At 41.6% G+C, this 15,259-nt stretch overlaps 1 protein-coding gene across 1 annotated transcript in view; it reads right to left on the reverse strand.

Moving 5' to 3' along the window:
• ABCA12 (ATP binding cassette subfamily A member 12) overlaps positions 1 to 15,259 on the reverse strand; it is a 292,157-nt gene that overhangs the window by 10,459 nt on the left and 266,439 nt on the right. The window contains exons 53-56 of the mRNA XM_040357483.1: positions 12,694 to 12,828; positions 9,649 to 9,752; positions 2,537 to 2,629; positions 409 to 514 (exon numbers count right to left, since the gene is read on the reverse strand). Of these exons, the coding sequence (XP_040213417.1) occupies positions 409 to 514; positions 2,537 to 2,629; positions 9,649 to 9,752; positions 12,694 to 12,828 (438 nt within the window). The remainder of the gene's footprint in view (positions 1 to 408; positions 515 to 2,536; positions 2,630 to 9,648; positions 9,753 to 12,693; positions 12,829 to 15,259) is intronic.

Genomic DNA, 15,259 nt, shown 5'->3' on the forward strand with positions numbered 1-15,259 from the left:
CGGGTGGCTCGGCTGCGCTAGTCCTGCAAAGGGAACTGCGTTCCTGCTGTGAAAAAAGTACAGGAACTCCGTTCCCACGCGTTCCTGCAGGACTTGAGCCCTGGACTGAATCTGATTGAATGCCGCTGAACATTTTCCAACAGGTTCCTTCAACAGAAGTTGAATGTTCAACTTTTTATGAATGGAGTGGGTCCGGCAGCAGCGGCAGAGCCAACCACTAAGCAAAGTTTGGCTAGTTTCTAAGGAACTGGATGAAGTCTCCAGTGTATGGACAGCTTTATACAATGGCTATAACTCTGTAGGGCCAAACCTTTATGCAACTTTTATTAAAATATGCATGATAGATATCGCATTTTAAAAAGTGACTCTGAAAATATGTAAAACAAAAGAAGTTTTGTTAAGCTGTACCTTTAGATAAGTGTTTGGAAAATGAAAGTGCATAAAGTCGGTGATTGTCTTGATAATGATGGAAGAGTCCTTGAGATGCATCTTCACGGTGAACCCACTTCCGAACCTAAATGTATGACAAAAACATTCATATGATGGAGCCTAATTACAGTATGTACCTTGCATGTGACTGTGAAAGCCCAAAGGTTTCAGTATCTCAAAAATAAGTCTGGTCTTGAAGCGGAAACTGAGAGATGAGAGCTTTACAGCAACAGCTGAAATGTCAAGAGTTCACAGTATGTGCACTGTGCGTCACTAAGTAACGTCAACCGTGTACGAGTCCAAACTGCTTCTAAAGTCATTATCTGCTCACTTATACATTATTGTAGGACACTGAGACAGACTGCAAAGCAGTGCGTGTCTCCAAATGCCACTATTTCTCTGACTTTTGATGTGGATATATTTTATTTATAAACCAAAAAAGTATACATTTTACTCAAAGTGAATTTGGATTTTTTTTTTTTTACACCTGTGTGCTGTGCTTGAAGCGGCATTAAAACCCAAAACCAAATATGTAATATATTGCAGCTTACAAATCTTTAGCTGCAGTGCCTGTATTAGTTTGTAGGCTTCCCCCCCCCCCTCTGTTTGGGTGATCTGACCAGTAATGCACCTCCTCTGTTATACAGACACCTCCCAGGATGAATGAACACAGGGGGCAGATCTGGACAGCAACATTGTAAGTCTGGGAGGAGGGGAGTGTTATGTCTTGTACACGGTCGGACTTTTGACCATGCAAAAGTCACAATCTCTCTGCTCAGGTTGCTCTGAGAACCAAGCGATCGTCTGTGTTTGATCACTTGGTTCTCAGTGTTATGCCGCGTACACACCATCACTTTAAATGACAATGAGCATGCTTCAATTTTTTGTGTCGTTTTTCAAAACGTCGTTTTTTGTTTCACAAAAATTGACCGTGTTGTAGCAAAAAAATGATGTTTCAAACGACGTTTTTAAACCCGCGCATGCCCAGAAGCTAGTTATGAAGCGAGCTTCAATGGAAAAAAGTGGTGAACGTAACCTCGCTTTGCTAGAGCATTGTGAAAAAACTATGGTGTGTAGGCAACGTCGTTTTTGAAAATTTAAGTTTCAAAACGTAGTTTTTTACTTCACAGAAAATGTCGTTTTTTTCCATCACATAAAGTGATGGTGTGTACAAGGCATTAGAGCCAGCAGGGGACAGATGCAGCATTGGGCAGATGCTGCATCCACCAAGGTAAGATTATAAAAAAAAAAAAAACATACTCTTTTAAAAAGCAGCAGGAACCAAGGGCCAGATCCACAGCCAGCCGCCGTAACTTAAATATTCCCATTTAAGTTACACTGCCGCAAAATTTCTACCTAAGTGCCCGATCCACAAAGCACTTACCTAGAAATTTTCGGCTGTGTAACTTAAATCCGGCCGGCGCAAGGCGGTCCTATTCAAATGGGGCGAGTCCCATTTAAATTAGGCGCACTCCCGCGCCGGACGTACTACGCATGCTCACAACATCATTTTCCCGACGTGCTTTGCGCGGTTTTACGTTGCGCCGGGTTTTGAGAATCGCGACTGGCGTAAAAAAAAATACGAGTTGCGGCGGGAAAAAAATAATTAAAAAAAAAAAAGACGGCGACACGGGATAGAAGGGTCTACTTTTTACAAGGCCTAAACAGTTTGGGCCTTGTAAAAGCAGCCCTAATTTTGCGTTTGCAAACTAATACTTACGGAGAAAAAACGAAGCGTAAAAGCTTTGTGGATCTCCATAAGTGCTAATTTGCATACCCGAAGCGGCATTTTTGACGAGAAATGCACCCAGCGGCGGCCGAGGTACTGCATCCTAAGATCCGACAGTGTACGTCTCTTACACATGTCGGATCTTCTGCCTATCTATTGGAAACTGATTCTGTGGATCAGTTCCAAAGATAGAAACAGGGATACGACGGCGTATCAGTAGATACGCCATCGTATCCCTTTTGTGGATCTGGCCCCTAGAGGTTAAGTAAGAGGGTTGACTACAATATACTTTATAAACGGGTGAAGCTTATGCAGCCTTAGTAATAGAATCAAGTTATAAATGTTTATTTAACTGTCAGATATTTATGTAATGCTAACCTGCTCTTTACGTGCTGTAAGGAGCCAATGCACTGAAACTTCCCCTTCACCATGATTGCTAATCTTGTACAGAGGGCTTCACATTCTTCCATGCTGCAAAGAGAAATAAAGTTGTTACTTTTTTGTGTCTACAATTAACCAAATAATATACATTTTAATATTGTTTAAAAAATGTTGGAGCATTTATATTTGATTTTTAGACTGACTCATACAATCATATGATCCTAATTGTCCAAACTATGTCCATATTACTACATCTCACCATATCGGGTGTCCAGAAAATTGTCACCATCCTGCCCAAAATAGGATATCTAGAAAGTTGTGTGTAGCATATGCGAGAAAGAAATATTAAAGCTGAACTTCAGTAATTTTTTCATCTTTCCATCTAATAGCCTCCCTGGCGGTATGATTATGTCAGATTTTTGAATCTGTGACAAAAAGTATTGCAACGACCGCCATTTCATTCTCTAGAGTGTTAGAACCCCCAAACATTATATATATATATATATATATATATATATATATAATCATTTTTTTTCTAAGTAATTTTCTAGCAAAATAAATGTTTTAACTTGTAAACACCAAATCTCAGAAAGAGGCTCGGTCCTTAAGTGGTTTAGCTGCCCACAGTTATATAAAATCAGGGCTTTTTTTCTCAGAGAATAGGTAAAGGAACTCAACCATGCCCGCCACACACACATACCTGCCAAATGGCATCAAATAATAGCTCTTCCCTCTGCATACAACCACACCCTCCACTGCCCTCATCTTCTGCCCCCTCCTTAAAAGCTTCAGCATTTGCCACGTGTCTTACTTTGGTTTCAATATTAAGCTGAAGCATCCATCCGGCTGTAGTACCTCCCAGCTTACTAGACTATACTACAGACACTTATAAGGGAGATCATGCAGTAGGAGCATCAGCATCTGGTCACCATGGAAAAAATGGAGACCACAGAGGGTGCAGCCTACCATGTGCCCCCTACTGCCCATGACTGCACTGAACCCTGGGCACCTGTTCTGTATCTCCCTTGTCCCTGTCCTGCACTCAGTGGGATCTGTTCAGGAGATCTGACCTGTTGGAGCTACTGGGAGATAAGGTATCGCTTGTAAACACAGAAGCTGGACTTCCTGCTGAAAAAAAGCCCTGTATAAAATAATATGCAACGCGATTGAGGGAAGCTTCAGAATAGCAAAAATGTTTTTATTACAAATTTTGTAAACAGACTGCAGTTCCTCTTTAACCACTTGCCATCTCGGCCATTTTAGAATTACGGCCACAAGGTGGCTCTACAATGCCGGGAGGCCATCTATTGACGTCCTTGGCTCATCCCGGCCACTTGGGGTCGCGCGCGTGTGTCTGCCGCGTCTTTTTGATGCCAATTTGCGTGCCTGGCGGCTGCGATGTCGGCTAGGTACCCGGGATTGGCAGTTACAGAGACAGGGACGTGTATCTCTGTGTGTAAACACAGAGATCCACATCCTGTCAGGGAGAGGAGACCAATGGTGTGTTCCTTGTACGTAGGGACAACCATCGGTCACCTCCCCCAGTCAGTCCCACACTAACCCCTTGATCGCCCCCTAGTGGTTAACCCCTTCCCTGCCAGTCACATTTATACAGTAATTAGTGCATATTTATAGCACTGTTCACTGTATAAATGTGAATGGTCCCGCTGTATTGTCGCAGTCCTGACAAAAATTGCAGATAACCGCCATTACTAGTAAAAAAAATAATAATAATAAAAATATCATAATTCTATCCCCTATTTTGTAGGTGCTATAACTTTTGCGCAAACCAATCAGCATACGCTTATTGCGATTTTTTTTTCTACCAAAAATATGTAGAAGAATACATATCGGCCTAAACTGAGAAAAAATACGTTTTTTTTTTTTTAAAGAAACTGGATATTTATTATAGCAAAAAGTAAAAAATATTGTGTTTTTTTTCCAAAATGGTTGCTCTTTTTTTTGTTTATAGCGCAACAAATTAAAAAACACAGAGATGATCAAATGCCACCAAAATTTGTGGGGAAAAAAGGACGTCAATTTTGTTTGGGAGTCATATTGCACGACCGCGCAATTTTCATTCAAAGCGTGACAGCGCTGAAAGCTAGAATTTCACCTGGGCAGGAAGGGGGGTATATGTGCCCAGTAAACAAGTGGTTAAGGACATTGACTCTGACAACATTCTTTCAGCAATGAGTAAAGCCATTGTATATAGATCACCATGAAAAAATAACACCAACATGTGACTACCACAGCATTGCACAATTAGCCAAAAAAGCAATGAAATACCACCAATTTCATGTGGTTTCTTCTTAGTTATGGATCAATTCTCCTACCATGGCTCATTCTGTTTTTACTACATAATTCTGCATTATGATGTTCCATTTATTGTTATTGCTCTATATCCCAGCACCTTCTAATCCCCCTAACAACTGTATATAATTCTTTCACATCATGCCTTTATGTTCTTATACATCCTTAAAAACCAATTACCCTGCCCGTTGCCCCATGTTATGACAGCCTATTACTGAGTATGCTGCCCCATATTCCCGCTTGTGATATCGTTCTTACCTCCTATCAGTGATTTGCTCTCCAGCCTATTCTCACAATCCAAGAATAAAAAGAAAAATTGAAGCAAACATCTTAATTTATTGACACAGCCCAGCAATGCCTTTCCGCCTCACTTTTCAATTTCTTTAGCTTGACATGTGCACCTCAATATGTCATATTATAGTAAAGAGCAGAAAGATTTTATATGGTGCACAAAACAGTGGAAAAACTAAAACATGTACAGTCATTATGTGATGGAATCACAGCACTAAATCAAACAGAGCAAGTGTGCTGGGTCCATCTGATTTATTATCGCTTGTACATACTCTTCCATATCCTCCGAGAAGACATCGTGTATGCAATCCCAGATCTTTAATTTTAGATTCTGGAGAGGCTTATTAGGTGATAAAACAGAAATCAAAAGATAAGGAGCGAGGAAACGCAGCTGAATCAAAACCGTATAGAAAAAGAGAACAAAGAAATATACTTTTTAAACGGTTCGATTTCGTTTTCCCTGCATCCACAGTTCTGGCAATAACTCATAATGGGTAGATGTGAAACAAAAAAACACTGATGTACCATTGTACTGTAACAATCGCGTGGCTTTATAAATAGCTGCCTTCCTTGTTTTAAAAATACCTCATTCACTGTGTGCTGTGAGTAGAGCGCACTAGCACAGCCAATAATGAGATAGTTGGTATTAGATATGTATGCCCTCATTATACTTATCTGAGACGTGACTTTGCAACCTTTTTGTAAACAAGGCAGATTTCCGTTATTAACTCCTGCTTCATACTTTAGTTAATATAATTATTTTTATAAATAGAGGATATCTGATCGACCATATGGCATTGTATGCCGCAGGGGGTGTAAGTGATTTTTCAGGGGCAATTTATTGTGGCACTAGCTGGTGTTCTGCTGTTGGCGCTTCAATCATCACGACACCATGGTTGGTATGGTGTCAGAATGATTGAAGCGCATTATTTCTTATATAACATTGTAATATAAATGAAATGGTTTAACTCGCCATAATGCAGAATCAGTGTGAGCCCTGAGTGTGTCACGTGCCACGTCACCTGCCACCAGATGCAGCTAGTCACTTGCCACGCTGCCTGCCACCAGATGAGGAATGCTACTTGCCACGCTGCCTGCCAACATATGAGGAATGCCACTTGCCACGCTGCCTGCCACTAGTTGAGGAATGCCTGTTGCCATACTGCCTGCCACCAGTTGAGGAATGCCACTTGCCACGTCACCTGCCAGTGCCACCAGATGAGGAATGCCACTTGCCATGTCACCTGCCAGTGCCACCAGATGAGGAATGCCACTTGCCATGCCACCTGCCAGTGCCACCAGATGAGGAATGTCACTTACCAAATCACCTGCCAGTGCCATCAGATGTGGGTTGTCATTGCATTGGTGGCACTGGTTCAGTGGTCGTTCTTGAGTGAGGGCAGGAGAGCAGAGATACGGGGTGGGCTGTGAGAGATGCTATCACCGCCAAAATTCTGCATGCTCTGAGGGTGGAAAAGCAGTGATGCTAGGCGGGCAGAGGGAGATGATGTCATCTCTCTGCTCCCTGCCACACCGCCAACATTTCACACACTGTGAGGATGGAAGAGCGGTGATGCTAGGTGGGCGGAGAGAGATGAGGCCATCTCTGCTCGCCAGCCTGCTTCTCTCATCTGCCTGCCTGCCTCTCTGATACACTGGGCTCTCTCACCCGCCCCCCTTAAAATGCCATTCTGCCTGCCGCGGCCCGTCTCTAGAGATGCTATGGCCCGATAGTGGGCCGCGGCCCAGGGGTTAATGACCCCTGGTATAGCAGATTAAGTCTGGGTTCACATATATGCAACTGGATGCAGTTTTAACCACATTCAATTTGCATAACATGTGAATGTGATTGGCTTTCAAGGTTCACACATGTGCGGACGGCTGTGGTGCAGTTTTTAAAAGGGTCCTGTGTGTTTTTGGGTTTGGTTCAGGTGCAATTTTAGGTAAAAATGCATATCTGAAATGATGAAGAGAAATGCACTAGACTGCCACACTGAAACCGTGGTCGCATATGTGAAAAACCCTGCCTTACTTCTACAGGGCAGCTGTTCTGTGCAGAATCATATATATATATATGCGATTCTGCACTGCCGGATAGGAGGCACAAGCGCTGTTTCTGCTGTGATTTGTCACAGCAGAAGTTGATCAGCCAGTGCCGGCCTTGAACGCAGATCATCAAGGAGAAAGGTGAAAAAAAGGTGGTTGCTAGTGAAGCAAATTGTGAAGCTGCAACTTACTGTGTAACATTAAACAGTGAGAGAAATATGGGAAAAAAACAAGTTGCGCTAAACATTACAAACAACTGGTGGGATGGTCCATGCACTCATTGGTTCTTGGGTAAAAGCCATCGGCTTTTCCCGTTGTTTTTCACATCATATTGCCTTCACTTCCACCCAGATGGTGTGGGTGTAGGTGGAGTTTTATTACGAGGCTTGGTTTTTCAGCCGTGGAGGGCATGGGCACGAGCCACCTGAGACACTTCCAAACAAGATTTGGCTCTTCTGTAAGGGAGTTGCGCATGCGCACATGGACTGGAACCGAGGCTCATCTTATGCTGGGAGGTATTTAGGGGGGTGATGCGGTGTGCCGCCCGTGCCCCTTGATGAAGCGATCTCTCGCGAAACTAGTAGGGTGGAACGTGCGGTACATTTGGCATCACCCCCCTGGACTGCTTGGTTTCCCTGTTTGGACGGGTTCGTCTGTATGTATCTGGCCGGGACATCAGACTACAAGGCTCTCTAATCACTGCAAAATTGTGAGTGTTTAGCATGTACAATTTTTTACATTAAAGTTTTAAAGGTTTTACACGATCGAGGGCCCTTTTTCTTCTTTTCCATATCTATGAAATATGAACATAAATGCTTGGGATTAATATAACGAGGTGATGATTCCCAATAGGCTGTTTCCATCCAGCTTGTGGCTTCGCAATCCCTTATATCTTCATGCTACCTGGGGTCCCCTATAACCAAGGGACCGCCGGGATCTGGTAAGCAGATTTATATGCTTTGTCGGTGGAGGATTTCAGCTGGCTGGTTGTCACTCTGTATTGGTGATTCATCTGATATACATTCCGAGGACTCTTTTTCTTCACTGGTGAAGGAGTATTCTACTTTATCTTTCTATTTTGGTCACAGCGTTTTCAATTACTTTTGATACATGGACTCCTGCTGAAGGCTTTATGTATTATCTCGCATGTTTTATGATTAGATGATGATTGTTACGTTTTAATTGATCATTATAATTCACGTTTGTTTTATATGTGTTCACACCAGTTGTTTGTAATGTTTAGCGCAACTTGTTTTTTTCCCATCAAGGAGAAAGGCTGGACAAAGCTCTGCAGATCATCAAGGAGAAAGGCTGGGCAGAGCTCTGCATATGTAAACAATACAGAGCTCTGTCCCGACAGGCGGGAAGTGATGAATTTTCTTTTCATGCAAAGCAGGCATTAAAATCCATCACATCCCTTGGCAAAAACGCCACACACACAGTGCACAAAACACTGGATAGCACACATTTAACCTTTTGATCGCCCTAGATGTTTAATCCCATTAGTGCAGTGACCTCACGTAAATGACGCTTCGAACGAACGGCGCATTTGCGCTTCCGTGGACGTATCCCAGTGCGCATGCTCCAAATCACGTTGCAAATAGTCAATGCTTTCGACGTGAACGTAACCTACGCCCAGCCCTATTCTGAATCGACTTACGCAAACGACGTAAAACGTGAAAAATATGACGCTGGTCCGACGTCCATACTCAACATTGGCTGCGCCATCTTTTTGGTGGTTTATCTTTACGCCTGAAAACGCCTTGCGTAAACGGTGTATATTTATTGCGACGGTCGAGCGTACGTTCGTGAATAGGCGTATCTTGCTGATTTACATATTCTAGGCGTAAATCAGCGTACACGCCCCTAGCGGCCAGCGTAAATATGCAGCTAAGATACGACGGTGTAGGAGACTTACGCCGGTCGTATCTTGGCAACATTTAAGCGTATCTCAGTTTGAGCATACGCTTAAATGTACGACGGCGCGGATTCGGAGTTACGACGGCGTATCTACTGATACGCCGTCGTAACTGTACATGAATCCAGCTATATAACTTTTCCGCAATCCAATCAATATATGATTATTGGCATTTTTTTTTCACCAAAAATATGTAGCAGAATACATATTGGCCTAAGTTTATAAAAAAATTCAATGTTTGTTTAAAAACGATGGGTCTTTTTTTGTTTATTGCGCAACCACCACCACAGTAGTGATCAAATACCACAAGAAGAAGGCCCTAGTTGTCGGAAAAAAAGACTTGCCCGACCACACAGTTGTTAGTTAAAGTAGCGCAGTATCGCCAAAAATGGCCTGGTCATGAAGGGGGGTAGATCTTCTGGAGGTCAAGTGATTAAAATGGCTTCTGCTGCTGGTGTGAATGAGTCCTTATCATCATGCAATGGAACACAGTGCCATTACCCTACTTTGTAAATGACAATGGAAACAGCCCACTAGTTACCTGTGAGATGTTAGCACCACTGCACATTTTTCCTGAATTTCTTCAGAAATAATCTTCCAGAGATGCCTTTTAGTTTTCGGATCCATTCCTGAACTTGGCTCATCCTGGTAAACCAAAAAAAGAGAGTAATCTTAGTGACAACATTTAAAGTGGAGTTCCACCCTAAAAATGAACTTTCTATTTACAGCTTGCCTTTTAATGTAAAAAAATAAATAATGTTTTACTCACTTCTATCTGGTTGTTACTAGGCAGATTTTGTAATCTGCCTAGTTCCTGGTCCTAGGTGGTTCAACTTCCTGTCCTAAGACTCCATTGCCTCCTGGGAAATGATGACACTCATTTCCTAGGAGTCTCTGGACATTACTGTGCCTAAAAATCACCCAGCATGCACCTCTCCCTAAAAACCAGGAAGAAAAAGGAACTGGGCTTCAGATGCCCACACATATGATGGATACGGCTACAATATGAGCTGGAGGATATAAGGCAAGTGTTTGCAATGATTTCTGGAACAATTGGGGAGCTATTAATATGTTTTAGGGACTATTTAATGTGATTAATTGTAACTTTTCATTTAAAAAAAAAAATTATGCCGAAACCCCGCTTTAAGGGAGCCAATGATATTTTTTTTTTATTCATGGCAGTAGAGAGCCCTGCATTGCGAGGGTGAATAAACCCTCCCCACCACTCTCTATGGGGGTGTGATTAGAACATGTGTGCTATCAATAAAGAAACAGACATGCAAAGCACTGATGTATGAAACTGTTTTAACTATAGGGTACAGTCATGATTTCCAGGAACACAACTGTAATACAAATAATGCAAATGCCCATTGCACACCATATATGCATAGGCAGCTAAGATTGCAGGATGGGGCCCATTATTCCATATTGTCTTTAATTCTGTATATGCAGGTAAGCAGGTTCTATGTGAGCCTAGGCAGATTGGGCCCTCTGCTTGCATTGCCTCTTAGGATCAGGTATGTATAAAAAGAGGGAAGTAGGGTACCTGAGGACCCTGGGACTATTATGCGGTGCAAATAGATTGTGAAGGACACAATGGTTTTTAGAAAAATAGAAAAGATTTTTTAATAAAATTTTTAAATAGTACAAAAATATATATATAGATCAATACAAGACCAGCTGAAGTGTATAACATAGAAACTTCAGTTCCACATAACAACTTGTTGCAGTTCTCTCTACATGTTTCACTCGTGAGAGCTTCTTCAGGAGTGATGTTAGAACTGAACTGTAATGGATCAAAAAAGAAATCAATATACAGCAATGGTCATTGCAGAAGCAATAATGAATACAATTCTGTAGAGTTTGTATAAATTAACAAAAAAAATATTTTTTTTTGTGATATGAAATTTTAAAGATAGAAATATCCAAGGAAAATAATAAAGTGGACAATCAATATTGACAATATAGCAGTTCCTAATTATCAAATATTTCAGCAGAAGGGAAGCGCAACAAGAACTTACCTCAACTTGTCAAATTCAAAGTAAAAACACATCAAAATGAGTCAATCAAGTGGATGGAAACCTTCTTCGGATCATCCTAAGAAGATCATTTCAAGATTGATGAATTTTTCTTTTATGAAATTTTCTTGAGAGTTCATCCCCACAATGATTCAAGTATAAAGAGCCTTATATAGCTTTATATTGATTATGGTTTTCAGGGACTGTTTGGTGCATCAATCTTGAAATTATCTTCTTAGGATGATCCGAAGAAGGTTTCCATCCACTTGATTGACTCATTTTGATGTGTTTTTACTTTGAATTTGACAAGTTGAGGTAAGTTCTTGTTGCGCTTCCCTTCTGCTGAAATATTTGATAATTAGGAACTGCTATATTGTCAATATTGATTGTCCACTTTATTATTTTCCTTGGATATTTCTATCTTTAAAAGTTCATATCACAAAAAAAAATGTTTTTATTTTTTTTTGTTAATTTATACAAACTCTACAGAATTGTATTCATTATTGCTTCTGCAATGACCATTGCTGTATATTGATTTCTTTTTTGATCCATTACAGTTCAGTTCTAACATCACTCCTGAAGAAGCTCTCACGAGCGAAACATGTAGAGAGAACTGCAACAAGTTATGTGGAACTGAAGTTTCTATGATATACACTTCAGCTGGTCTTGTATTGATCTCTATATATATTTTTGTACTATTTAAAATTTTTATTAAAAAATCTTTTCTATTTTTCTAAAAACCATTGTGTCCTTCACAATCTATTTGCACCGCATAATAGTCCCAGGGTCCTCAGGTACCCTACTTCCCTCTTTTTATACATACCATTAATGGGATGAGGTGCTTTTTCAATCTGAGGATCTGTTTGTCCATATAAATACTCTTAGGATCAGGTGTTCTGCTGAACTGGTTCCTCCTATCGATATGGTTCCCTCTTGACTGCGCAGGCCCAATCCGAGCCGGCGGAAATCTCTGAGCTTTAACAGCTGTTCGGCAGCTGTAGATGCGCTCGCTCCCGATGCTTAGTTATACATGCCGCTTTATTCTTCATGCCGCTCTATAACAGGAAGGGGCAGCAAGGGACGGATCAGATGTGGTATTGAGCAGTGTTTTTTTTGTTTGTTTACACGCCACTCTATACAGCAAGGGGCAGCAAGTAAAAGCACTGCTCAATATCACATGAGGCTCCACCCCTTTTTCCGGCCCTTGCTGCGGTGCGTAGTATAGAGCGGCGTGTAGTATAGAGCGGCGTGTGCTCCGCCCCTTGCGGCGTGAAGTTCCACAGCTGACCGCGCCTGCGCAGTCGAGGCCAGAACCTATCCGATAGGGGAACCAGCTCAACAAGACAGCAGCTCACACCAGGATATGCACAGGAATTGGACCAGTTTTCTACCATTAGTACCGACCATACCAATTTAAAACTTGTACATGTGACTAACTTCAAACAAGTATACAACATAGACCAATGTTATATACAAATTGCACATTTTGTAAGAGATTCGAAATATAACAGTCAGTTAATGTTACTATGTAGCTTCTCAGGTGTGGTTTAAAAATTGTTTTTTTTTACCAGAAGAAGAATTGATGGTTTTCCAATGAGGGCAAGAGCTGTTGAAAGTTTTCTTCTTGTACCACAGCTGTAGCTGCCAGTTATTCGGTCTTTGTATTGAACAAGTTGGAGTTTGTGAAGTAATTGGTTGGACACCTATAAATAAAGAGACATGGTAAAATATGACTAGGTTTGTCATGGTGTTTTACGCTGTTTTTGAGACACAGTAAATCTATGACTATACTTAAAACATACTTCACACTGTCAGGCTAAGGCCTCGAACACACGACCAGTTTCCTCGGCAGAATCCATCAAGAAACTTGGTGGGAGAGCTTTTTTGCCGAGGAAACTGGTCGTGTGTACATTTTTCATTGAGAAAACTGTTGAGGAACTCGACGAGCAAAAAAGAGAGCAAGTTCTCTATTTCCTTGACGGGAGTCTCAAATTGGCTCGTCGGGCTGGTTTCCGATGCGAAACTCGAGCGTGTGTATGCTAAGAAACCCGCGCTTGCTCAGATTAAAGTTTGAGACGGGGGTAAAAGTAGCATTTGTAATTGAGATAACACATTTTTAAAGCTGTAACAGACTGAAAAGTGCAAATCGTCTCTTGCCAAACATTTATTTAACACGCAAACACATGAAATTAGCAAAACCAGCCCCAAGAGTTGTGCCAGTGAAATTGAACTTCCCCTGCCGTTGTATGTGTTGTATGTCACCGCGTTTGAGAACAAGGAGATTTTTGTCTTGACAGTGTGTACGCAAAGCAAGCTTGTCGAGTTCCTCGACAAGCCTAACAAGGAACTCGACGAGGAAAATAATGTGTTTCGCCCGACGAGTAACTCGGTCGTGTGTACGAGGCCTAAGGTTTATCACATGTGCAACTTGTGTTCTGTGTGTAGACATCCCATTCATTGCAATGGGCTGCTGGACCTACAGAAATACAGGAAAAGAAGTTCCTGACTTTTTTGTTTTGTTTTATCGCACCTAACCAAGTCACATGGTGCTGCAGCACTCTGCGATTTGGCACGCATGAAAACGCACTGCACTTGCAGATGCATGGGGGTGTCATTAAAAATGAATGATGCCCCCACGTGTCTGCTTAAAGCGGGGGTTCACCCTAAAACATTTTCTAGCATGCCATCAAGCATACTAGCGCGAGCTACAGTATGCCTTTATTTTATTTTTTGGCGCCGTACTCACAGTTTAATGCCGTAGTGAAGTTTCAGACTCCCCGCAGGGAATGGGCGTTCCTATGCAGAGGGAAGATGATTGACGGCCTGCTATGGCGCGTCACGCTTCCCGAAAATAGCCGAAATAGGACTTGGCTCTTCACGGCGCCTGCGCAGTCAGCTCGTAGTCTGTGTGCAGGTGCCGTATAGCGCCGTGAAGAGCCGAGACCTACTCCGGCTATTTTCGGGAAGCGTGATGCGCCATAGCCGGCCGTCAATCATCTTCCCTCTGCATAGGAACGCCCATTCCCCACGGGGAGTCTGAAACTTCACTACGGCATTAAACTGTGAGTACGGCGCAAAAAAATAAAAATAAAGGCATACTGTAGCTCACGCTAGTATGCTGGATTTAATGGTAGAAACTGGTTTCTTAGGGTGAACCACCGCTTTAAGAGCAGTGCATTTTGCCTGCAAGCCAGGAACGTGCACGATTGTGGGAACATTCAGTGTATGTACATTCTAATAATGTCTTGTATGCAAGCATTTTCACATCTCACTGTGCTCCATAAAAATGGTCAAGGTTTGTAACAAGCATTTTTAATGTCCCAAAACACAACAAATTGATGCAAATGCAATTCTTGTAAAACACTTGTGAAGCCTTGGCACATACTGGCATATTTTCTTCTGGATTAAGCAGATATTTCTATTATAGTTATGTTAACAGCCTTGCAGGGATGGATAAATAAAAAGCAACAGAAGAGCTGAAATGGAGAAAATACTGCTCTATGCTCCCTCCAGTGCTGGTCACATTGCAAAACTCTAATGCTGTGTACACACGTTCGGAAATTCCGACAAGAAAACCATGGATTTTTTTTCCGACTGAATTTTGGCTCAAACTTGTATTGCATACACACAGTCACACAAAATTCCGACCGTCAAGAACGGGGTGACTACAACACTATGATGAGCCAAGAAAAAAGTGCGTTGACTTAATTCAGAGCATGTGGGTTTTTTTGCACATCGGAATTGCACACAGATGATCGAAATTTCCAACAAGAACTTTTCCCATCTAAAAATTTGAGAACCAGCTGTCAAATTTTTGCTGTCGGAAATTCTGACAGAAAAAGTCAGATAGAGCCTACACACGGTCGGATTTTCCAACCAAAAGCTCACATCAAACTTTTCATGTCGGAAATTCCGACCGTATTTCTGATCATTTTCTTTAATAATGATTACATATTAAAATGCTTCAGACTTAGTTATATGACCAGCAGTAGAGGGAGGATGCAGCAGAATTTTCCCCATTAATAAGTATTTTTGTCTTTTATTATTTATTTTTTGTCTTATTCTGTCCATCTGAGCAAGACTGCACAAATAGCAAAACATTAAATATATATTTAAAATGCATATGTACAATTC

This window comes from Rana temporaria, chromosome 6 (genome assembly GCF_905171775.1).
Source record: "Rana temporaria chromosome 6, aRanTem1.1, whole genome shotgun sequence".
In the NCBI taxonomy this organism is placed as follows: domain Eukaryota; kingdom Metazoa; phylum Chordata; class Amphibia; order Anura; family Ranidae; genus Rana; species Rana temporaria.